The following is a 25,960-nucleotide window of genomic DNA, read 5'->3' on the forward strand; positions in this document are numbered from 1 at the left end:
CCCATTTCATCCTTGCCCATGCTATCAAAGAGGGGAATTGCTAGGGAAAGAAGCCAAGAAGAAGGTGACATTGAGGCAATTCTAGTCATGAGCAGAGACCTTGCAGGGCAGGAAGTGATCTTTATTGAAGGATGGAAAAATGGGAGGTGTTTGGGCAAGATTAAGGGCCTCTTCTTCTTCTGCTCCTGTGGGGGTTTCCAGAATTGTAGCAGGGGTCTGCCAGTCCCGCAGCAGGTCCCCAGAGTCCCAGTTTGCATCTAGTGCCAAGGAATGGAGGGACATAGCTCAGGGGTAGAGCATCTGCCTCGCGTGCAGAAGGTTGCAGGTTCAATTCCTGGCATCTCCAGGTAGGGCTGGGGGGGGGGAACTTGTGCCTGAAATCCTGGACAGCTTCCGCCTGTCACTTGACAGTATTAAGATAGTCTGACTCAGTATAGACGAGGGGTTGGCTAAGTTTTTGTGGCTTGGGCCGGTTCACGGTCCTGCAGATGCCGCGGTGGGCTGGAGTGCACACGCGTGCACAAACCCTATTTGTGGCGCTCCTTCCAACGCGGAAGAGGTGTGCGCAGCTTCCCATTGGCTGCAGGAGCTTCCTGCAGCCAATGGGAAGCCGGCCAGCATCGCAGAAGGCGGTCTCCGCTCTGCTCCACGCCAGTTTAGCACAGCGCACAGGAGCTGACCGAGTGGGTGGTGGGGGTCCATGGGCCGGTTAAATGACCCCCATGGGCCACAAGTGGGCCACAAGTGGGCCTAAGGTTGCAGACACCTGGTATAGACACTCTGTTCTAAGTCTACAGGTAGTTTTTATCCCTGCGGCAAAAGAGATGCGCACAGGGATGGATCCCAGCATGCATTGCAGGCAGAAGTTCCAAGATTCTGCTGCAGCAGTGTATGATGGGACATTGGGCTATTCAGAGATGCCAATCAAACAATTCAAGAACAAGGCTACTGGACAAATCTGCCCAAGGCAAGGTAGTTTTATGGAGGAGCCCTGTTTCCCAGGTTGTGACAAAATGCACTGTTAAAGCTTGACCTCCGTGCGGAAGACAGGAGGTGGCGCCAGGAATTGCCGCCTGGCAGTGATGACCAACATGCCGGCATCGTTCAGGGAGCAGCTGATGGACAGAGGATCCATGTCTGCCGGGAGCTGGCACTTGTGAGTGAAGGTGTTGGAGACAGTGCCGTCTTCGGCCACCTGTAGGGCAAGCAAAACACCCTGCCTTAGACGTTTCCCCCAAACCAGCTCTTGCATTTTACACATCTCATGTACCAAACTTACACTGGCTACACGAAACTTACATGCACATGAAAGCTCATACCAAGAACAAACTTAGTTGGTCTCTAAGGTGCTACTGGAAGGAAATTTTTTATTTTTTATTTTTTTGGCTAAAAGCTGAGTTCAGTTCTTCAAAGGGGCACCTACCATCATGCACCAAAGCAGGACAAAAAGTTCAAACACTTTCCGAGGCTGAAGGTGTGCAAATTAGGGAAGACCTGAGTCATCCATCTCTAGCTGTTGGTTCTTTTGAGTAGATAAAATGTAAGAAACTGCCTTATCCCAAACCAGGTCTTCCATGCATTCAATTCAGTAACAGATCTGTCTGTGCCTGCCTTCCCCAATCTAGGTCCCCCCACCCCTATAATTTTGCACTTCAACTCCCATCAGCACCAGCCAGGACAGCCATGTTCTGGGTGGAAGGGAGTTGTCGTTCAAACCATTTGGAAGGCACCAATTTGGGGGTCCCTTGTTGACATTGACTGACAGAGGCTCTCCAAGGATTTTCCTAGCTCTCTTGCATGCAAATCCTGTGTGTGTGTGTGTGTGTGTGTGTCCACACTCCCCAGCTAAGGTCTTTCCATGCAAAGCTGTCCTCGCCCCTGAGCTATAGCCAGGGCTGGAAAATTTGCAGCCCAAATCGCAAATGCATGACTGCTACAGAGTCACAAACAGGAGACGATATGATGCCACATCCTCTAAACATGTGTGGGAAGAAGGGGAACAATAGAAGACTTAATCTTTTTCTTCTTATGGCTGATCTCTTTTCTTCTAACCTACAATGGGATGGGCTGCCTGTGAGCTCTCCTCAAGGGTGTGCACTCCATTTCAAAATGAACTATGGATTTTTGTAACTTTTTAAGGTTATTGCCTGCTTGACTTACAAGTGAGTAACCCTTATATTTTCTTCTTTGCCTAAAGGAGTCTGAGGGTGATTTTTCTTTGTTAAGATGGAAACATATAAGAAGAGAGGTGATCCGAATCTGCCTAAGCATCCTTGCGGATCACAATTGTTCTTTCTAGAAGGTTACACAACCTTGTCTCCCAAGCTTCTAAATGTAAGCTGCGCATGGATGGCGATTTTTTAACTGTGCTGAAATAGGTGTTTGCATTCTTACACAAGTAAGAGGGTAATGAATAAACAAAATATCCTCTCCTGCTCATCAAAAATCCACTCAACAGCCCATGGGCATAGCCAGGATTTTTGTTAGAGCGGGTGGGCAGCAAAAGTTGTCGAGCTTTTCTTAGGGGATCAGCCAAAGTTGTTGAGCTGGAGTGTGTGTGTGTGTGTGTGTGTCTTTTCAACGCTTTTCAATATTTTTTGGTGGATCAGTCCCCCCTTGGCTACACCCATACAACAGCCTGCAACCACGCCTCCTACAGTTTTGATTCCAGCCCCCACCCCCCTCCAGTGGCCATCTCACCTTCTCTGCCTGTATGACAATGCAATAGTTGTAGGTGGTCACCACGATGTCGTGAGGCTCAAACTGACTGACGTCCGCCATGACCTGGTACTTGTCGCCACTGGCGATCACGTTGCTGCTGCCCAGAGCAGAAGGGTGTGCTGATGGGGGTGAGCCTGTAGCAGGGTGGAGGGAAGAAGAGGCAGAGGAGATGCAGAGGGGTGAGGGTGGCCCCTTGGAACACGGGTCTGGCCATTGCAACAATGGGTGCGGGTGGGAGTGAAGAGGAGGCTGGAGGGAGAGAAAGAGGGCCGGAGAGGGGATAGGAAGGGGCAAAGCTGGAATGGATGGGGTGGTGGGACATGGAGGGGGCAAAGCCCTTGGCAAACCATCACTTCAGGAAGGAGGATCTGTTCCTGTCACAGCGGGATAAAGATGGAAGTGCAGAGAGAGGCAGAGGGGAAAGAGAGAGGCAGAGGCAGAGAGACAGAAGGGGATGGCAGAAGGAGAGAGGGAAGGAGGGAAGGTGAAAAGGGGTGGCAGAGAGAGAGAGAGAGAGAGAGAGAGAGAGAGAGAGAGAGAGAGAGGTGGTGAAAAGGGGTAGCAATGTGGCCAAAAGAGGGGGGGGGGGTTGGAAGAGACAGGACCGATGGGATAGAGAGAAAGAGATGGGAGGGTGGAAAAAAAGAGAAAGGGGTTGACAGAGAGAGAGAGAAAGGGTGGCCTTGCCCGCTTTGGCTGCAGTCCCACCAGCAGCCATAGATTAGGGTCCACAGAATGTGGCCTTTGAACAAAGATACCCAGCCACTGACCAAAGGTCAGGCAGCCAAAAGATGCAAAATCGTTCATTTGCCTGGCACTGCAGCACCCTTGGGCCAACCCTGACTCTCACCTCCTGTTGCTCAAGCTCAGAGCCTGTGGGATCAGTGCCCCTGGCTGCCCCCAGATGGGCTCACTCACCCGAGTACCCGTAGGACTCTCGAGCTCTCCCAGCCCCGAAGATCCCATGGGGAGGGTCCAGCAGAGGTTCGAAGCGAGGCTTCCCAGGACTGTAGGTGCTGATGTGCTCTGAGCGGAAGGTGGAAGAGGACGAGGATGAGCTCACCGAAGACATGGCCTGGGCGATGGTGGCGGCAGCTCTCTCCTGGGTGCAATGTGGGACTAAGGGGCCTGAAGTGCCTTCGTGGACGGGGGAGGGGAGGGCTTTGTCCTGGTCCAGCAGAGCCAAGATGTCCATAATTGGCCTAGTCGCTGTGCCCTCGTGCTGGAATGCGAGATAAGGAGGCTGCATTCTCAGCGGCAGGGAGTGAGAGGTGATGAGAACAATGGGGCAGGGTGAAGCCCAACCCCACCCTCTCTGAGCCTCACTTTTGCTGCTTAGCTACCTGGGAGACTATAGATAGATAGATAGATAGATAGATAGATAGATAGATAGATAGATAGATAGATATGTGCTACATCAGACAATAGTTGGATTGCCCCAGCCACTCTGGGCAGCTTCCAACAAATTTAAAACACGGAGCACAGTAGAACATCAAACATTAAAAGCTTCCCTATACATGGCTGCCTTCAGGTGTCTTCTAAAAGTCAGATAGTGGTTTGTTTCCTTTACATCTGATGGGGGGGCGTTCCACAGGCAGGTGCCACTACTGAGAAGGCCCTCTGCCTACTTCCGTGTAACCCCACTTCTTGCAATTTGGGAACCGCTAGAAGGCCCTCAGAGCTGGATCTGAGGGTCCGGGCTGCACAATGGGGGTGGAGACACTCCTTTCAGGTATGCAGGGCCCAAGTCCCAGGTTCAAACCCCAGCATTCCTTGGCAGGGCTAAGAGAGAGCCCTAAAGGGAGCTGCTGCCAGCCAGGGTAGACAATACTAGGATAGATGGACTAGAGGCCTGGCTCAGCTTCCTATGAATGAAGCAGGATGCTGATGCCCATATTAAGCATTGGGGCTCAAAGTGCTTTATGCACAACCTCATACAACGGCCTTACAGGGTAGGCTAGTGCTTTATTATTCCGGTATTGCAGATTTGGAGAGGAGAGGCTGGCAGATGGTGGCTTGACAATTGCCATCCCATGATGTTGTGGTTCTTCCACACCACCTCCTATGATGCCTGGCGAGCAACAGCTCTTCTTGGGCCAGCCTCCAACTCCCAGCCTAACCTACCTGACAGGGTTGTTGTAAGTGTGGGGATGTTTAGAGATGCAGGAGAGGATATGTTTATTATATCCTATTCCAACTTGAGTTAACAAGTCCCAGAACTTAGCAGAGTTTTAATTCCCTTTTTAAACACACGCAGTGAATAGCTTGCTCAGGTTCGCTAGAACCTCTGTAATAAATGTCCTGGTATTTCCCCTTTTTAATCCCTCCTAAAATAAGACACCACACAGGCTTCTATAAAAGCATAAAAAGAGTTTACTTACAGACGTCCTGTTCACAATAAGATCCCAGAAGGCAGACTTTTAGCTTAGAAAATAGTATACATGTGGAGACTATCTCCATATGGGAGAAAGCTCCTTTGTCCTCTCTTGGCTGGAAGCCATGAGAGCATCTTTGCCCTAAATAGATGTTACTCTATTGAGCAGCCGATCCAAAAGAGGAAGATGGAGTCTGGCCCCTGTGGTTTTGTGTTAACCTGCCCAGGTGAGGCCACACCCATCTCCAGTTACACAGAGGAAGTTTGTCTCAGCCCAGGAGAACAGGAAGCTCCGGCTGGAGGACTGAGGCAACCTTCATGTCCACTCTAGCGATGTTGTATTTGACTGCTCTTGTGTTTCACATCCCACAGTAAGAATCCAAAGGGCAGGAGGAGACCCAGGTAAACCGTCTAGAGATCCTCGGATAAGAATGGGAGCAAGTCAAAGAGGGAAGGCAGGGCTACCCCCAGTCGCTGTGACCACAGTCTCTGGGTGACCACACGTGGTTCCCTGTGCCCACTCCTGGTCATCTCATCTCAAAAAGGGATTTTGCAAAGCTGCAGAAAAGGGCAACAGAAATTTTCAGCAGTGAGAACTCCCCTAGGAGAAAAATCTAACCTACAGAAATCTAACCTGTGGGTTGAGATCTCCATTTCTTGATCAAAGTGAAGATTGTGGTGATTACAAAAGAAGACACTGAGTTTATGTGTAAGATCTCATGGGAGCATAGCCAGTTGTTCATATTGATCAGTTCCCTGGGGATATGCTGAGATCTGCTGATCTTGCAGAAGAGATGGTGTGGAAAGCTGGTAAAGATTAGACTGCAGAAGTCCGGGGTGGTAGAACTGCAACAAAACCTTGCAGCGTGTTCAGGAGTCCAGCCATGCCATTCTGTTCTAACACACACACACACACACACACACACACACACGAATTTTGGTCCTTATTTGAAAGCTTCTGGGGTTCTTTCTCCCCTTATGGCTTTTTATACTTCTGAATACTTTGATATTCCTCCAGCCCTACCAAAACATACCTCTTGGAAGTGGGTGATTACCTTGTGGATGCACATGAGAGGCCGTGCGGCATAGTGGTTAGAGTTTCAGACTAGGACCTTAGAGACTAGAGTCAAAATCCTCACTCAGCCATGAAGCTCACTCAGTGACCTTGGGGCAGGGGAAACCATGCCTGCCACTGTGTGCTCCTTAGAGGAAAGGTAGGGTGGAAATGTAATAAATCAAACAAAAATGAAATAATCAACACAGTGGTGTTGTGTGGGGTGGCCCTGGGCGCAAAATTGTTAGGGGTGCAAAATTCCAACACCCAATGCTGCCTCTATGCATCTGTACGCTTCCATTGCAAACGGCTTCTCCATGCGAACCAGGAAGTGACCTCTCCAGACTTCTGATCTCTGTGGCTGCAGTCTCCTGGGTGGCACAGATACCATTGAATGTCCATGCATACTTTGTCCGTTTCCCTCCCTCCCTCCCTTCTGTGCAGCCCCGGGCAATGGCAACCCACGCTACGCCACTGAATCAGCAGCACTCAAACTTTGAACCTTGAACATAGCGGGAATGATTCCTTCTGGATGACCTTGCGACTTCTTGGAAACTCATCAGGGATTCCTCAGTGAGAAGCTCACTGGTGGCAGATAGGCTCCCCAGAATGATAGCTTGCCCTGTGTTTTTCTAGGTTATGCTCTCAGTCTGGGAAGGAGGAGGTGGAGGGAAAAGGACTCCGGAGGCGGAACGTTTGCAGACCACCCTCCCAATCCTACTTGTGGGAGGATGCAGTGAGCGAAGTTAGTAGAGCCAGTTCACAGAGACAGAGAGAGACACACACACACATGGAGAGACACAGTCAGGTAGAACCAGCCTTTTAATGAATTACAGATACAAACAGAACAAAAACAGACACTCGTACCAGCCAGGGGCATACATCGGGAGCAGGGCAGGGCAGGGCAGAAACAGGGACACACGGAAACAATATTGTGCATTTGGGGGGTGGGGGGGCCTAGTGCAAGGGCTGGAGAGGATGGGGGCAAAGTGTGGGAGGGGTGCATAGGTTTTGGGGCACAGCTCTGCAGGTGCGTTCAAGGGGGGGGGTGGCAGGAAGGGGAGGGCTGCCCAGAGGCTAGTTGTGGGGCAGGGTGTTCCACCGACTTTGGACTGGGTTTGCACAAAGTTGTGGCGAGGGGAGGAAGCCATGATAACTACTCAAGCATCCTTGACTGGAAGGGACCTCCTTGAACTGAACCTGGTTTTATTCCCCCCTCTCTCCTCCCCTCCACATCACCTGAACAGTCCTTCAGCCCTTCGTCCCCTCATCTTTCACTGTCATCCTTGTAGGCTGCGCCAGAGCTGCCTCAAAATAGCTACAAGGGACCATTGCGGTACCCGACCATCATCGCACCTTCAGCAAACCTGTCCTCTCCAGTCAGGATGGCACACAGCTGGTGAGAGATGCCCTGGTCTCTGCCCATCCCTTGGTCCATCCCTTGACACAGAGCAGCTCCCTTAAATTCCTAGGAATGAGCTACTTTTTTTCCCAAAGTCCTTGCTTCTCCTAAAAGATGGGCAGCTCTCTGTGAAATTGCACTTTCCATAGAAGGTGCCAGCAAACACAGAGAAGCCTGGGGCAGAACAGAGACCAGGGTCTGCTGGGACACACACATACACATTTCTGCATTTAGCAGTAACCACTCATCTCCAGACTTTGGAGCCCACCCACCTCGTGTCCTGTTCCTGCTGACCGCCGTTTTGCCATTTCCCTCCAAGCCCAGCTAGTGCAACCACCCAGAGTGGAGAGCACAAGGCAAGCAAAATATGCTGTTCTTTCCTCGCTCTGAGCAGGTGAATAGATGGTGAAAGCAAGGAGGAGGAGCAAGGTCAGGAGGCTGCAGGGGTCGGCAAGGAGATGCCCAGCAAAGCCCACTCCTGGTCCAGTGGCCCTGCAAACCATTTTCCCCTACCCCCACCCCCAAATCATGAGAGATATTGGGAACTTGGTTCTTTCCCTGCTCCCCGTTCCACACACCAAACAGAAGCATCTCTCAGAAGTCCCACTTCAGTGGTCCCCAACCTGCTCTCTGTGGGTTACCTGGAGGGATGGACCTGATTGTCTTGATAGGGGAGTTGGGGGGGGGTCTGTATTCATGCATCTGTGTGTGTGCGTGTGCGCAAGTGCTTTGGGGCACGTGTTTGCATTTACCGCACTTCTCTCCTGGTGTGCATTTTTCTGGGGTATTTCTCAATGGTCATGCTGAACACAGGGTGACCAACTGCAATAGATGCCAGGGCTCCTGTGCCTTGAAGAGTTGCGCCAAAGAATGAAATCTGCAGTTGCGGGATTTGGGGGGGGGGGGGCTTGCGCGAATGCTGCATCAGATGAGCCCAAGATGAGCCCTGTGGATTAGACCAGAGGTATACTGCCTCTGAACATGGAGGTTCTGCTCCCTCTAGAGGAAACCAGGGGGAGCCCTCACATCTATTAGAGTTGATCACCTGCACTGAGAAAACAGGTAGAAAGCTGGGATTTAAAAAGGGGGGGGGGAGCCAAATGCAAAATGGTTTAAAACTAGTCAGCAAGGCTTCACTCCTAAAAGAGTGTATGGAAGCACAGCTCCTGGGGTTGCTGAAACATGTTTGTTAAAGCAAAGCAGCCACCTATCAGAATTAGGATTACCAACTTTTATTACTGATCCTGGGGCCTTTACCAACAGCCTGACCCGTTGAAATTTATCAAGTGATAAGCAATTTAGCATAGAGAAACAGTGGCGGACAGTGAAGCTTCACCTGCAACATTTCTGAGGGTCAGGCTGATATCACAGACCTAGGAGAAGGGGCAGTATTAAACACTGGAAACCTTAAGAATTACAATTCCCAGAATTACTGGTGGATGGGAAAGGGGTGTGTGTGTGCCTCTACTGCATGTGCATGAGGGGGAGGGGCGCAGACTTGTGCTACAGTACACCTGTGGGCATGGCAGGATTTATGAAGCGATGCACGCCAAGGGTATACGCAGGCTTGCATCTGTGTGTCCCCTTTTTTTCTGGGCATATAGGTACGCGCTGCAGACTTAACACTGCTTTTCCGTAGCTCTCCTCCCCAGGGAACTTGGCTACAATAGTTGTGCGAGGAGGCGCTAAGCATCTTTAACAGAACCCTCAGTTTGCTCTGACCAAACCGCGGTCCCTGGGGATCCTTCTGAAGCAGCCGTAACAATTGAGCTGGCATGAAACTGACAGGAGTTTGGAGACGAGATAAACCTGGCCTGTATGCCTAATTAACCCGCCATACAGATTTAGGCCTGTCCATACCCTGGTGGTTGTTGAATCCCTTGTGCCTCCTTTAACCTCCCCTCATCCACATGGCCTTCTCCGCACAACTACTGCTGCCCCACACTTTCTCATGCCTAATTCTACGGCCGGTGCAGAAATCAGTAGCTAGGTTGCTCAGCCGAACAGTTCAAGCGTATGACACCTATCCTGGCCCAAACTGTGCTTGCCGCCAGTTACTTTCCCGGCCCGATTCAAAGTGCTGGTCTTGACCTCTAAAGCAGGCACCCCCAAACTCGGCCATCCAGATGTTTTGGGACTACAGTTCCCATCAGGGCCGTCTCATCATAGGGGCTGGGTGGCGCAGTGCACCAGGGCGCCAGGCCCCCCAGGGGCGCCCCCGCGAGCCCGCCGGCATACCAGGCGCCCCCTCCCCAACCCGCGCCCGCCCCCATGGGTGGGTGGGCGGGTGGGTGCTCGAGCCACGCCCCCATCCCCCGCTCGCCCACCTCCCTCCCGCGCTGGCCACCCCTCAGGAGATGAGGGGCATGGCGCTGGAGCGGCGCGGGGCTTTGCGCGCCCTTCCCAGCGCTCCAGCGGGGGCTCCGGAGGGCGGGCGGCTTTCAGCGCCACGCCCCTCATCTCCCGCTTGCCCACCCCCCCTCCCCAGGGGTGGCCAGCGCGGGAGGGAGGTGGGCGGAGAGGCGGCCCACCGGGGGCGCCGAGGGATCGTCGCGCCAGGGCGGCCGATCCCCTTAAGACGGCACTGGTTCCCATCATCCCTGACCACTGGTCCTGTTAGCTAAGGATGGTGGGAGCTGTAGTCCCAAAACATCTGGAGGGCCGAGTTTGGAGATGCCTGCTCTAAAGCCTTAAACGGCTTCGGGACCGCAATGCCTCAAGGACCACCTCTCCCCGCATGAACTGATCCAGACCCTGAGATCATCATCCGAGGCCCTTCTTCATGTGCCTCCTCCACAAGAGGTCCAGAGGGTGGCAACACAAGAACAGGGCCTTTTTTGCAGTGGCTTCCCATTTGTGGAATGCTCTCCCCAGGGAGGCTTGACTGGTGCCTTCATTGAATGCCTTTAAGAACCAGGCCTTCGGCTAATTAAACAACCTATTGCTTTTAAAGGTTGGACATTGTTCTCGAAGCTACCAACATGAGTTTGACCAAACTGCGGGAGGCAGTGGAAGACAGGAGTGCCTGGCGTGCTCTGGTCCATGGGGGTCACGAAGAGTCGGACACGACTAAACAACTAAACAACAACAAATTGCCTTTTAAATGTGTCTGCGGAGGGGTAGGTGTTATTTATAATTTTAATTTTTTTGTTACGTGTTTTGTGTCCTTATAGTGTATCTTTCGGTGAAGAGCGGTGTAGAAATTTAATAAATTGGAATAAATAATAAAATATATCTGGAGAGTCCTTGTGCAACTGATGCAGCCGTCCTGCTTGGATTTTCAAAGCGCAAGGAGACTTTGCTTAGGGGTGAGAAAGGGTGTGGAACAGCAGTAGTCGGCCGCATGGACAATTGGGAATTAAAGGAAGCACGAAAGGTTCCCCAATCCACCGTTAGCCAAGGCATGAATGGACCTGAAGTCATTCTAACCCCCTGGCACCACCTTGGAGCCCTGCTGGAGGGTAAGGGTCCCCTTCACATTTGGGAGCTGCTTAGAGCTGGGGGCTGGGGGAGGCGGATCCCTTCCTCACTGGGTCTGTGCAGTGGGGTTAACTGCTAAGGGGCAGAGGAGAGGTGGGATGAGGATCACAGTATTTTCCCACCCCGGACTGTCCAGGATGGAAGCGTGGATGGGGGCGACAGACCCCTTAGAAAACCTGTCCACAGGAGGAAGAGGATGTCAGTAACACAGACACACACGCACACGCACACATACAAAAATATAGAAAAGATCTGGGGTGGGAGGACTGGATGCTCCCACCGACGCCATGCCATGCTCGTTGCTTCTTCCCAAGGAAGGGAGTGGGGGGGGAGAGGAGAACATAGCAAGCCCCCCGCCCGCCCCCCGGTAACACCCTGCTCCCTCCTTAAACCTTCTTTCCCCCAGCGGGTCCATAGTATAAAATTCAAGACAGTAAAAGCCGAGAAGTGTCCATTTGGGCCAGTGTGGATTTTTTTTTCTTTTTCTTTTTTTTATATATAAAAAAGGCATAACAAATCAAGCATCCATTGCATTCCACATTCTGTTTCAGCCCTTCAACCTCAAGCCGGAGAAGTTGGAAGGGGAAGGGGTCAGGCGCGGAGATATACATATATATTTATAGATATATATATTAGTTAAATTGTCTTAAGGGTCGTCGTCATCACAGTTTAGCCATGCCACTTGAACAGCATGAGATGTGCCTCTTCTCTTCCCCCCCCCACCAACCCTGGGTGGGGGCACTGAGATCGGGGAGAGCACAGCATGGGGGGTGGGTGGGTTGTCCAGCTGTCGTTTTGTCCTGTTACTTTGCTTGGTTCTTTCCCCCACCCCCACCCCCAAGACATTCTCATGCAAAGAAAACGAAACAGACCACGAGAGAGAAAGAGAGAGAAAATGCAACAGGCAAAATCCACGGAGCCACACGTGGGAGAGGGCCCCCCCCCTCAGGCTTCAATGGTTGGATCAGATGGCACAGTGGAGGTGAAGGCAGGAGGGCAGGGCAGGGCAGGGGGGGCGCTGGTCGGCTTACCACCCCACCTCCCCCCTGCCCTGCAGGCAGCCAGGCCGCCACCCGGTGAGGGAAGGGGGAACCCCCGCTCCAAGACGACTGGCGGGCCACGGAGCACGGTCGAGGGCGGATGCCACGGAGCAGGACAGAAAAATGGCAGGTGAAGCATGCCACGGCGAGAGCGGGCCTCACTGCTCGCCGGTGTCTTCCTCTTGCTCTTCCTCCTCCTCTTCGTTGTCATCGAGGGAGACCACGCCTGAAGAGGCCACATCGGACACTTTCCTCCGGACCTGGCAGCTGTCCTCGTGACCCTTGTAGTCCTTGCAGGGGATGCCCTCGTCTTCGGTGGGCGAGAGGCAGGACTCGGTGAAGGACATGGAGTACATTGAGTCCAGGCACTCGAGCTGCGCCAGGCTCCGGAAGGCACATTCCCCGGCTGTCTGTGGGGGCAACTTGGAGAGGAGGAGCTCCTCCTCGCCCGACATGGAGCCCAGCAGCTTGGCGGCCAGTTCTGAGGGCGAGCCCAGCTCCTTGAGGAGGAGGCTGTCCTCCAGGCTGCAGAGGCTGGAGCACAAGGTCTCCGGAGAGATGGTGGTCTGGGAGGAGTCGCTCTCTGGGTCGCAGGAGCCTTGGCGGGCATTCAGCTGGCACAAGCGGCTGTGCAGGAAACCCTTCAGCAGGGTGCTGGGGGGCAGCTGGCTCGCGGCATCTGCAACACATCAATGGGAGGGCATGAGCAGCACGGCATTCAAGGGACACAGGGGACGGCCCCCGAGGTCCAAAGCAGTGTTAGAAATTAGCCAGGCGCCAGGCGCATTTTGCACCTGGTTGTCGGCCACTTGAGGCCAAGTGAAGATGCCTGGCCTTTCCTGTAAAATTGTTAGAGAGAAGTTGGTGAGAACATTTCCCTTTGTGCCCGGGCAGGAAGAAGGCGTAGCTATACATGCTTCTCCTTGCCTGAACACACTGTCTTCCCACCCAACTCCAACATGCCTACAATGTGAGAACATCTGCAAGTCTGAGCTCCATTTTTAAGCTGGATTTAAGTTTGCCTTAGTACTGTAACTCAATCACTATTTTCGGCCTGCCTGAACAAAGCTGCTGTGTCTGTTACTCTTTAAAATGTATTGCGGGTGAGGGAATGTTATTGTTACCTTTTCCAAGGTTGTTTGTGCGTGATCGTAGTTTTAAGGGGGAGGAAAGGAGGAAATGCCAGGAAAATCCAGTCTGTTTTAAAGCATCCTGGATTATTAAAACTAAAAGGCTAAAACTAGCCTAACTAAGCTTGCCTTTTAAGCTGCAAAGGGGTGGCACTCTGCTGAACTCACAAACATGAGGAAGGAAGGATATTATCTAACAAATATATCATCTCCCTGGAAAAGACACTGATGTTGGGAAAGATGGATGGCACAAGGAGAAGGGGACGACAGAGGATGAGATGGTTGGACAGTGTTCTCGAAGCGACTGGCATGAGTTTGGCCAAACTGCGAGAGACAGTGAAGGATAGGCGTGCCTGGCGTGCTCTGGTCCATGGGGTCACGAAGAGTCGGACACGACTGAACGACTGAACAACAACAATATCATCTCCTAACATCTAATCAATGTGAATTTGGGGGAGACAGCTTACCCTGAAAACTTTTTGAGTCCATCCAGTTTCCCAAAATTTGCAGCTAGCTAGCTAGCTATCATTAAAAACACACACATACACTTTAGCAGGGTTACAGGTGGGTAGCCGTGTTGGTCTGCCATAGTCGAAACAAAATAGAAAATTCTTTCCAGTAGCACCTTAGAGACCAACTGAGTTTGTTCTTGGTATGAGCTTTTGTGTGCATGCACACTTCTTCAGATAGGTGTTCTTCTTTGGTATCTGAAGAAGTATGCATGCACACGAAAGCTCATACCAAGAACAAACTCAGTTGGTCTCTAAGGTGCTACTGGAAAGAATTTTCTATTTTGTTTCGACTTTAGCAGGGCTTACAGTAGCCCTCCCCATCGTGGGAGAGCAGGTGGCTCTCTGCCTTGCCTACCCCTGTGACGTTCGTTCCTGCAACCGGAGAGAGGTACCCGGTAACTTTCCCATCTATGCCTCCTCCTCCTCCTCTCCATTGCCCACACATTCTAATTATACAGAGGAGTAATTAGAACTTTCCTTTGATGCCGCACCGCAGATTACCGCTGACTTTCTTTGATATGCAAATAGCGCCTGATTCCTCGGCAGTTAATTGTAGGAAAAAGGGAGCTTTTGTCTGTGCAAGAAGGACGCAGATTACACACTCTGCCAACACACGGGTGCCAGCTGGCGGGCTCTCCGTGGGCGCAGAAGGCCCTGCGGCCTGTGGCACCATGCCAAGGGGCAAGCAGGAAACAGCAGGTGAGGAAGGCCAGTAGCCCAACAGACAACATATGGGGACAGAGAGCGGTGCTCATATACCCCCTTTCTGCAAAGGCAATTTTGTCTTTCAATCTTAGCCAGTGTTCAAATGGAAACACGGTGCCTGAGGCTGGCACATCCCAGAGTATGCCAACTGGGACGTTCATATATCTGAGCAATTCAGTGGCTGTTGCTTCATTTTTATTACATTTTAATTTTACTGTATATCCTGTCTTTCTTCCCAAGGGAGCCCAGGGCGACAAACAGAAACACAACTTAAGCAAAATGAATTCTATAGCAACATTCTAAAAACAAACGTGACAGTTGAAAACAACCAAAAGTCATAACTTTTGAAAACATCCTCCAGCTGTACCATAGACACAAGCATCATCTAGTAATCCTGCTACATTTGCGGACCCCTCTATGTTGGGGCTGCCATTTTTGCGAGAAAGTAGCTGTTACAGGCTGCCATTTCTATCTGCTACACCTAATATGAGCCTCAATCACTTGGAGACAGAAGATGCCCGCTATGGTTCACCAGCTTGCAAGGCCAGACATGGAACATTTGCGGCAAGCTGATTTCCTGCCTATGCTTCTGCATCAGGTTGGAGGCAGAAGAAAATGTTGCTAGAAGGTGTAACAAAATGAAGCGTCTCCCAGCACCATTTTTCAAGACCTTGACTTTGGTCTTCTAGTGCCCCAATATTGGCACAATCTTGCAGGTGAGTTCAAGTGGCACCCAAGTCATCTTGCTAAACCCAAAGATCCCATTTCCTTACTGTTGTAATAGCTCTAGAACTGATTGCAGAATCACAGCTGGGCCACCTGAAAGCCATTCTTCAGTGCAGTGGTTCCCAACTGGTGGGGACTCCAAGGGGTCCACGGCACCATTCACATAGCAAAAAACTACCATAGAGATATCAAAATGTTCAAAAGTAGGGAGTCCATGGCTTGGCTTTTGAAAAAGCGGGTGTCTGCAGTACTTAGCTAATTGGGAACCACAGCTTTGGATGACTAGGGAGCATGCCTTGCTTGGAAGAATGGAAGAGGCTGCCTGACCTCAGATTTGTGGAAGATCACAAGGAGTTTGGTTCTTTGAGGGTGCTATTATGTTGAAGGTTTTCATCTCAGTTACACTGAATTCAGGCTGTGTTTCTAAATAAATGAAGGGAAAGAAAAGATTCCAGTTCGCCTGAGAGCATCTGATCATACTTGCCTTCCTTTGTTAGCCTTTCAAGGGTCCTTTCGGTAGTGAAATATATATTTTTACTAAATGTTGGATAGTGACTCCCAAACCACCCTCTTTCCTTCATCTTCCTTGTTCCCTCCCTTTATCCTGATGTTGAAGAAGTGCAGTAGACTATTTTTTCCTTTAGCCCTATATTCCCATGTGGTTTCTCTAAGTCCTTAAACAGAGGACCACGTTAATGGGTCTCTCTTGTCCATGGTGACTGCCTGTATCTTTTGATTAAATTTGCTCCTTAGCTGTGATGCACAATAAATTTTATCCTATTGTTCAACCCTTCTTTTCTCACTTTTCAGTTCGCTAACTAATGCCCACAATCCCTCCACCTGCCCCGACACTGGAATGAGATTATTTTAAGAGTTAGGGGAGGTGCTGGATTGCATGGGGCAAAGTGTAGCAGCTCTGCAAATTCCAGGAGGTGGAATGTCCCCCCCCCACAACACCCAAAATCACACCACATGCAATGGAATGCAATGCATGTAGATCCATGGAGGATAAATTGGGAAGATCAGTACAGAGTACAGAGTGCCTATGGGAAATTGCAAAAAAATAATAATTGGGGGAATGTTTTCCTCGGAGTGCTGTTAAGCAGTGGGGAGGTTTGCTTCATTTTTGCAACTCCTGTCACTGAATGGAAAGCCTGCTCCCTAATTTTAAGTGCATTTGCTCTGTGACAAGAGGAAAGATATTCCTTTAATGCTCAGGGGTACCTTCCTCCTGGATTAAATAAGAAGACATCGTATCTGTTTGATCCAAGGAGGGATTTAACCAAAGTGGAAGGTGATAGTGCTAAAGGGGTGAGGCTGGAGGAAGAGGGTTGCAGCTCCAAGACCACACGAGAGGCTTTTTCATGGGGATCAGCCGCAACTGCTGGCAATGGGGCTTGTATGTTCAGTAACACATCTGATTTCCTCGTGCCAGAGCTGAGAGACAAGTTGTGGCTGACGCTACCCTGCTTGCGCCTTTTGGGACTCTCCTGGGAGGTCTGACTCAGTGTTCAAGGTGTGGCTTCTCCTCCGGGGGGGGGGGGGGGCGAGGGCACCACATGTCAACGTGCACACCAGGCGGCAGTTGGTGCATTAGGGCAAATGGGAAGCTGCCCTAGTAATTTCAGTCTGCCCTCAGCCTCCCCCCCCATCTTCCTGCCTTCTTACTTAGAGCTAGCCCAAAGGGTTTCCCAGGCTGCTTGCCCCCCCCCCCTTCCTCAGTCTCAGGATTGCCCTTGTACACCTCAGCAGGGGGGCGGGAGAATGAAGAAATGGTTGGCTCCACCATCATCGGTTTGGGCTCTGCCGACGGTTGGGCTCCCTGCCTTCTGCCCTATCAGCTCCCATGGGCAACAACCACCCCCCACCCCCCAATGCCAGGGACTGGGATCCAGAAGTTGTTGGACTCCAGCTCCCATCAGCCACAGCCAGCATGGCCAGAAGTCAGGAATGATGGGAGCTGAAGCCCAGCAGCATCTGGAGGGCCATAGGTTTCACGCTGCACGTCCCTGATGTCATACCCTCTGACATGTTGCGGCAAAAAACCAGGATGCTATCTTCCGGGGCAAGTCGTGTGACCCACATGAGATCATGGCCCTGAAAGAGGTTTTTTTCCCCGGGGTCACTGCCCAAAAATGGGTCTCTGAAAAAAACATGGGGGTTTTTTGGTGCAAGGCCATATGAGATCGCGGTGCCCAAAATGGCTGCCATGCTCTCACACGAAGAAACAGGACGTCTCGGTTTTATCAGGACAGTTGAGGAGGATGTGATGTATGCTTCTCCCTCCCCACCTTGAAATATGGGGAGGGGGGGGGCTTTTGGAGTGTCTGTAAGGGACTCTGCCATGTGGACTCCACGCCCTGCTGGGTGCAACTGGCTATGACCCCCCTCCCTCACTCACCAGCTGGTTGTGTTGTGTCGGTGGAAGTGGCAAAATCTTCATCGTAGAACTCGTCGTTGGAATCATCGCCATCCACCGAAGACCACGCCCTCAGCTTGGCTTCGGCAATGGCAAATTGTTCGGCCACACCTAGGAAGGAGGGCGAGGCGTCAGTCAGGGGAAGAGAGACAGCCTGAGGACAGCAGCCTATCCCACAAAACATCCTGAACAAGAAGTTGGCAAGAGGGACTGCTGTGCATGAAGGGCAGAAATTCGAGGTTCCCCCAGTCATAGGGATACAGTGATGAGTGGGATAAAATGCCCATTGTTGAATTAGATGTGAGTTATTCTATGATTATTCTATGGGAATATTCTATGGGACGCGGGTGGCGCTGTGGTCTAAACCACAGAGCCTCTTGGGCTTGCGGTCGGCGGTTCGAATCCCCACGAAGGGGTGAGCTCCCGTTGTTCGGTCCCAGCTCCTGTCAACCTAGCAGTTTGAAAGCAGATCAAAGTGCAAGTAGATAACTAGGTACCACTCCGGCGGGAAGGTAAATGGCGTTTCCATGCGCTGCTCTGGTTCACCAGAAGCGGCTTAGTCATGCTGGCCACATGACCTGGAAGCTGTCTGCGGACAAACGCTGGCTCCCTCGGCCTATAGAGCGAGATGAGCGCCTCAACCCCAGAGTCGTCCGCGACTGGACCTAATGGTCAGGGGTCTATGATTCAATGAATCTTAAGCTACCAAACAGCTGTCAAAAGGCTCAATGACACTAGGAATACACAACCAGACCCACTTCGTTCCAGGAGCTGCTGCCAACTTCTTTCTGGAGGGAGGCGCCCTCAAGTATTGCAGCTTTCTAATCTCACAGAACTGCAAATATAGAGAAAGCGCCAGTTGGTTCTTTCCCTTTCGTGCAGCTCTTAAAGGCATGGGAGCCTTTGGCAAAAAAAAGGAAGATTTGGCAGCTTCATGGCAGAGTGAGGATTTGAACTCTGGTCTCCTGGGCCCAAGTCGGACACTCAGACCACTGCACCACACTGGCCCTCTTAATCCCTGGTGTACTGGGCCACTCTGAAAACCTACTAAGCTGGGAAATCAAGCCTTAAGTTTCCCACCTGGAATTTATCCAGAAGCATTGCTCCAGCTGAATGAATACACACACACACACACACACACACACACACACACACTTTAGGGTATGTGAGGAAGAGGCATGATTACTGGGTATTTTAGGGCAGTTTATTCTCAGATTCACACCTCTTATTATCACACCTTTCCTGACCCCCCAAAAGGCAGTTTTTGTAGCCTTTGAGTGGCCTTTGAGTAATTTTTTTTTCTTAGAGCAGATCTTATGAAATGAATGGACCATACTTAGTCATGTTCATTAATTTCAATGGGTCTACTTTGAATAAAATTTAGTGGAATGACAATTTTTAAGCACCACTTGAGCATTAAAAAATGATTATTTTCACCTAAGCAACGGGGAATCTTTCGGATCCCCAAGAAGCCACATTCCTCTGCACAAGAATTATTCTATGGATCCCCCCCCCCACAAACACTTTTCTCGCTGCTCATCCACAGTTTTGCTTGACCCATAATTTGATCATAAAAAGCTAAAGGGACCCCTGACCATTAGGTCGAGTCATGTCCGACTCTGGGGTTGCGGTGCTCATCTCGCATTACTGGCCGAGGGAGCCCGGCGTACAGCTTCCGGGTCATGTGGCCAGCATGACTAAGCCGCTTCTGGCAAACCAGAGCAGCGCACGGAAACGCCGTTTACCTTCCCACCGGAGCAGTACCTGTTTATCTACTTGCACTTTGATGTGCTTTCGAACTGCTAGGTGGGCAGGAGCTGGGACCGAGCAACGGGAGCTCACCCCGTCGCGGGGATTCAAACCGCCGACCTTCTGATCGGCAAGCCCTAGGCTCTGTGGTTTAACCCACAGCGCCACCGCGTCCATAATTTGATCTTATAGTGTACCAATTAATTCCCTGGATCCAAAAGCTTTTGTCATTGTTTCATGTCTGTGCCTTGAGAAAATCCAATCTGAGCTACTGAATTGGACCTTATCAGTTTATCAGGTAAGATCAGAATAACAATTACATATTAAAAAAAGTAGTATATGCCAAGCGAAAGTGTGGATGAGCCCCAATCCTCCCTTCACTGTCACTTTCTGTTGTTGAAGAGCTGCCCTCCTCACCTCACCTTGCAAAAATAAGGTCAGGCACTAACTCCCTCTGCCCCTTCCTCTCTGGAAAGTCCATCAGCTGGTCAAACTCTCCCTCCCTCCACTTCTCCCATCTTCTGCTTTCAAGCCCAATCAGGCTCCTCTTTCTTGGGATCACCTTCTCTCTCTCCCCTTCACTGTGCTTTCCTCTTCTTTCTCAGCTGTTTCTGTCCAAAAATCTCAGATTCCCCTTTCCTTGCACCCCCCAGCCTATTCTCTTCCTATTACTTTCTTTCCTATTCTTGCCTTAAAAACGTTTGCCAGGGCCTCAGAAAACCACCCATCGAACTTCCTTCCTCCTGCCTTCTTTTTCTGAAGCAAGCAGCATTCATTTCCACTTTCACCCTTTGAGCCAAATCTCCTTCTTCTAGTTTCAATAAGCATCCTTCTTCCACCCCACCCCCCCTTACCTCTTTTCCCTGACCAATTTGACTGCATCCTAATTTTTCCCTGCTGTTTTCAGACATGCTTTTAGAACTGACAGCTTGTATGATTAGCTGAAACTCGTTAGCCTATTGTTAAGAGCGCTGTTTTAGGAAGGGCTTGTGTCAATTAACATCTGCTCCGTGTATTCCTTAATAAGTATGCTAATTCCCCTTTGATACAATAACATTTACTTCTTTATTGTCCTTGTTAACCATTGGAGTGCCAAATTCTGGAGTGCATCCATGCCTTTGTGTGAAAGAGAGTGGTGGGATCATAGAATCATAAAACTGTAGAGTTGGAAGGGAACATGGTAAAAAAAAGGTAAAGGTAAAGGACCCCTGGACTGTTAAATCCAGTCAAATGTGACTATGGGGTTGCGGCGCCCTTCTCGCTTTCAGGCCTAGGGAGCTGGCGTTTGTCTACAGACAACCTTCCTGGTCATGTGGCCAGCATGACAAAGCCGCTTCTGGCGAACCAGAGCAGCGCACGGAAACACCATTTACCTTCCCGCCGGAGTGGTACCTATTTATCTACTTGCACTTTGATGTGCTTTCGAACTGCTAGGTTGGCAGGAGCTGGGACAGAGCAACGGGAGCTCACCCCGTTGCGTGGATTTGAACCGCCGACCTTCTGATCGGCAAGCCCAAGAGGCTCAGTCGTTTAGACCACTGCGCCACCCACGTTAGAAGGGAACATGAGGGTCATCCAATCCAACCCCCTGCAATGCAGGAATCGTGACACACTTCCTAATATTTATGACAAGGTGACATCTCTCACATTCATTGTTCCCTGTTTGTAAAAGCGGGGAAGAATCACTACCTAAGAGCTGTCACGTGGAAGATGGAGCAAGCTTGTTTTCTGCTGCTCCGGAGGGTAGGACCCAATCCAAGGATTCAAATTACAAGAAACGAGATTCCGATGAAACATTAGGAAGAACATTCTAATGGTAAGAGTGGTTTGACAGTGAAACGGACTCCATTGGGAAGTGGTGAACTCTCCTTCCTTGGAGAGGCTGGATGACAATCTCATAATTTAGCTGTAATTCATAGAATCATAGAATCATAGAGTTGGAAGAGACCACAAGGGCCATCCAGTCCAACCCCCTGCCAAGCAGGAAACACCATCAAAGCATTCCTGACAGATGGCTGTCAAGCCTCCGCTTAAAGACCTCCAAAGAAGGAGACTCCACCACACTCCTTGGTAGCAAATTCCACTGCCGAACAGCTCTCACTGTCAGGAAGTTCTTCCTAATGTTTAGGTGGAATCTTCTTTCTTGTAGTTTGAATCCATTGCTCCGTGTCCGCTTCTCTGGAGCAGCAGAAAACAACGTTTCTCCCTCCTCTATATGACATCCTTTTATATATTTGAACATGGCTATCATATCACCCCTTAACCTTCTCTTCTCCAGGCTAAACATACCCAGCTCCCTAAGCCATACCTCATAAGGCATTGTTTCCAGGCCTTTGACCATTTTGGTTGCCCTCTTCTGGACACGTTCCAGCTTGTCAGTATCCTTCTTGAACTGTGGTGCCCAGAACTGGACACAGTATTCCAGGTGAGGTCTGACTAGAGCGGAATACAGTGGTACTATTACTTCCTTTGATCTAGACGCTATACTCCTATTGATGCAGCCCAGAATTGCATTGGCTTTTTTAGCTGCTGCATCACACTGTTGACTCATGTCAAGTTTGTGGTCTACCAAGACTCCTAGATCCTTTTCACATGTACTGCTCTCAAGCCAGGTGTCACCCATCCTGTATTTGTGCCTTTCATTATTTTTTTTTGCCCAAGTGTAGTACTTTACATTTCTCCTTGTTAAAATGCATCTTGTTTGCTTTGGCCCAGTTGTCTAATCTGTTAAGGTCATTTTGAAGTGTGATCCTGTCCTCTGGGGTATTAGCCACCCCTCTCAATTTGGTGTCATCTGCAAACTTGATCAGGATGCCCTCAAGCCCATCATCCAAGTCATTGATGAAGATGTTGAATAAGACTGGGCCCAAGACAGAACCCTGTGGCACCCCACTAGTCACTTCTCTCCAGGATGAAGATGAGCCATTGATGAGCACCCTTTGGGTTCGGTCAGCCAGCCAGTTACAAATCCACTGAAGGGTAGCATTGTCTAGCCCACATTTTACCAGTTCTTTTACAAGAATATCATGGGGCACCTTGTCAAAGGCCTTGCTGAAATCAAGATAGGCTATATGCACTGCAGGGGGTTGGGCTAGATTGGCTTTGGGGTACCGGTAGTTCCCAACTCTGCAATTCTATGATTCTATGAACATGAATTTATTATGAACGCAAGATTCTGGAGCACATTTCTAGTCCGTATGGTGTGGCAGCGGAAACCAAAAGGCTTACACCTCCTCCATCCACCCATTGGACTTGCCACATTCTGTGGTGAAGGGAGGGAGGGCTGGAACAGGTCCAAAGAGGGAAGGGATGCAAGGAGCTGCCTTTATATCCTCTTGCACATTTGAATATTTAAGGAAGTAGATAGCATCTCCAAGTTGCCACCTGCTAACCCTATTCCCAATAAAATCCCCAGAAGGGAGATTATTATCCCAAGGTTAATTTCGACAAGTTGTCAACAGTCTCAGAGGAAACCCTCCCTGTTCACCTTGCCAAGTGATTTTCACATACTCATCGGCTTCAAATATGTTCGCATTTTAGATTACACATGGCCCAAGGCGAAGCTGAAAAAAGCCCCAATCTCGGCTGGGTAAATTGTGCAAATCAGGAAAGTTAGCATGGCGCTACCTAATTTACATGTTTTATTGCGAACAAAAGATTTGTTTATTTATTAGATTAGGGTCTCAGTCTTGGTGGGGAGGATTTTCCCGAGTCTGATATTTCCTGCCAGTAAATGGATTCTGAGGGGCAGAGATTGATGTGTCCAGAGGAGGCAGGGGGTGTAAGCGAGTTGCCTCTGATTCTGGAGTTAGTATTTAGCTATAAATACTAGCAGCCATTGATCCCTCAGCCAAGCCCCCCCTCCCTCCCCGCCCCACCAGCTCGGAACATGTGCGGACTGCCCATTGGAATCAGCTCACACAACCGGGGCACTTCTCTTTTTGCAAACATGAGTCATTTGCAGGACCCTCAAGAGTCTGGAGGAGCACACAACTGGACTGAGCTGGATATCTGTTAATTTTACTTGTCAGAAAGCAGCCACGCTTGTTGTTAAATGGGGGCCTGGGGGTGGCTAATTTGGGGCTGCAGCTGCCTGTGTGCGTCACCTCCTGGGGGGGAAAGGAGGAGGGGTGGGGATAGGCAGAGACTCCCAGCTTCAGGCTCCAACCATTACAATTAGCCCAGCGTTGCCTTGCGAAGCTCAGATTGAATCAGAGTCCAAGATGTGGCTGAAGGACAGACAGCAATTCACCACTGATGGAGACAGAAGTAGGTGACCAACAGATGCAGAGGAGGAGAAGGCTGCTCTGCATTTAATTCTTGCAGGATTCTCGGCAGGTGCAGCTTGTGGCAAAACTAAGAGAGAAAAACTTCAAACTATTATGAGTGAGAAATAGAGTTAGGTAAAGGTAAAGGTCCGTATAGTTAAAGCTATGGTTTTCCCAGTAGTAATGTATGGAAGTGAGAGCTGGACCATCAAGAAGGCTGATCGCCGAAGAATTGATGCTTTTGAATTATGGTACTGGAGGAGACTCTTGAGAGTCCCATGGACTGCAAGAAGATCAAACCTATCCATTCTCAAGGAAATCGGCCCTGAGTGCTCACTAGAAGGACAGATCCTGAAGTTGAGGCCCCAGTACTTTGGCCACCTCATGAGAAGAGAAGACTCCCTGGGAAAGACCCTGATGTTGGGAAAGATGGAGGGCACAAGGAGAAGGGGACGACAGAGGATGAGATGGTTGGACAGTGTTCTCGAAGCTACTAACATGAGTTTGGCCAAACTGTGGGAGGCAGTGAAGGATAGGCGTGCCTGGCGTGCTCTGGTCCATGGGGTCACGAAGAGTCGGACACGACTGAACGACTGAACAACAACAACAAAGGTAAAGGACCCCTGGATGGTTGAGTCCAGTCAAAGGCGTCTATGGCGTGCAGCGCTCATCTCGCTTCAGGCTGAGGGAACTGGCTTTGGCCACAGACAGCTTTCCAGGTCATGTGGCCAGCTTGACTAAACCGCTTCTGGTGCAACGGAGCACTGTGATGGAAGCCAGAGCGCATGGAAACCCTTTACCTTCCCGCCACAGCAGTACCTATTTAATCTACTTGCACTTTGACATGCTTTTGAACTGCTAGGTTGACAGGAGCTGGGACAGAGCAACGGGAGCTCACCCCATCACACAGATTTGAACCGCTGACCTTCTGATCAGCAAGTCAAAGAGGCTCAGTGGTTTAGACCACAGAGCCACCCTTGTCCCTGAGGAACAGGAACCCTGGCCACCTTGGCTCTCTGGTAGTATTAATTAGATCAGGGTTTCCAAAACATGGATCTCCAGCTGCTTTTGGACTCCCATCATCTCTGACCACTGGTCCTGCTAGCTGGGGATGATGGGAGTTGTAGTCCAATAGCAGCTGGAGACACAAGTTGGGGAATCCCTGAACCAGATGCATGTGGCAGGTAGAAGATGTCTATCAGTGGCCACTAGTCACAACACCACCAGGATCAGAGGCACGTGACTCTGAACACCAGGGTGGTGGAGAGTGCTGTTGCCTTCATCTCTTGCTTGTGATCTTTCCAAGAGGCATTTGGATGGCCACAGTGGGAAACTGAATATTGGACTAGATGAGCTTTGGGTCTGATCCAGCAGGGCTCTTCCACTGTCAATGACAAAGGCACAGCACAAGACCAGACAGCATGAGTTCCAAGGAAGGAGAGGAGACAGGATAGCTATCTTCAAATATCTCAAAACAAAATAAAATAAAAAAATTCCTTCCAGTAGCACCTTAGAGACCAACTAAGTTTGTTCTTGGAATGAGCTTTTGTGTGCATGCACACTTCTTCAGATACACTGAAACGGAAGTCAAATATCTCAAGGGCTGTAGCATGGAAGATGGAGCAAGCTTGTGTTCTCCTGCTCTGGAGGGTAGGACCAGAACCAATGGCTTCAAGTTACAAGAAAGGAGATTCCTACTCAACATCAGGAAGAACCTTCTGACAGCTGTGTAAGAGATGTTCAACAGTGGAACGGTCTCCCCTAGGAGGTGGTGGGCTCCCCTTCCTTGGAGATTTTAAAGCAGAGGTTGGATGGCCATCTGTTCTGGATGCTTTAGTAGAGATTCCTGCATTGCAGGGAGTTGGACTACATGACCCTTGGTGTCCCTTCTGTGATTCTAAGAATAAATCAGAGCAAAGCCCAGGGACTAACTAACTTTGAGCATCCCAGTTTGTTTCACCATGCCTCTCCGTAAGCTGACCAGCTCAAATCCAACTGAAGTGATATGGGTCTGAGTTGGCATCACTCCTCATATGTCCTTTGGAATACCGACATGACCTAGGCCTGAAGGAGCGTCTCCACCCCCATCGTTCTGCCCAGACACTGAGGTCCAGTGCTGAGGGCCTTCTGGCAGTTCCCTCGCTGCGAGAAGCCAAGTTACAGGGAACCAGGCAGAGGGCCTTCTCGGTAGTGGCACCCGCCCTGTGGAACACCCTCCCACCAGATGTCAAAGAAAAAACCAACTACCAGACTTTTAGGAGACATCTGAAAGCAGCCCTGTTTAGGGAAGTTTTTAATGTTTAATAGATTATTGTATTTTAACATTCTTTTGGAAGCCGCCCAGAGTGGCTGGAGAAACCCAGCCAGATGGGCGGGGTAT

General features: G+C 50.3%; 2 protein-coding genes across 7 annotated transcripts in view; both read right to left on the reverse strand.

Annotated features, from left to right (window-relative positions):
• Positions 1-962: 962 nt before the first annotated feature.
• On the reverse strand, positions 963-3,931 carry LOC117046350 (heat shock protein beta-7-like). The gene is made up of 3 exons (XM_033148145.1): positions 3,640-3,931; positions 2,701-2,855; positions 963-1,195 (listed from the first exon to the last, which is right to left on the reverse strand). Exons 1-3 carry the CDS (start codon positions 3,914-3,916, stop codon positions 1,022-1,024), a joined length of 606 nt encoding a protein of 201 aa, XP_033004036.1. The 5' UTR covers positions 3,917-3,931; the 3' UTR covers positions 963-1,021.
• Positions 3,932-11,848: 7,917 nt separating this feature from the next.
• FAM131A (family with sequence similarity 131 member A) overlaps positions 11,849-25,960 on the reverse strand; it is a 65,756-nt gene continuing 51,644 nt past the window's right edge. For 3 of the 6 annotated variants that reach the window (XM_033150769.1, XM_033150765.1, XM_033150768.1), the window contains exons 4-5: positions 17,546-17,674; positions 11,849-12,750 (exon numbers count right to left, since the gene is read on the reverse strand). In XM_033150769.1, the coding sequence (XP_033006660.1) occupies positions 12,230-12,750; positions 17,546-17,674 (650 nt within the window). In that variant the 3' untranslated portion in view covers positions 11,849-12,229. The remainder of the gene's footprint in view (positions 12,751-17,545; positions 17,675-25,960) is intronic. The other 3 variants (XM_033150767.1, XM_033150766.1, XM_033150771.1) reach the window with 1 other exon arrangement.

Source organism: Lacerta agilis, chromosome 5, assembly GCF_009819535.1.
Source record: "Lacerta agilis isolate rLacAgi1 chromosome 5, rLacAgi1.pri, whole genome shotgun sequence".
Lineage (NCBI taxonomy): Eukaryota > Metazoa > Chordata > Lepidosauria > Squamata > Lacertidae > Lacerta > Lacerta agilis.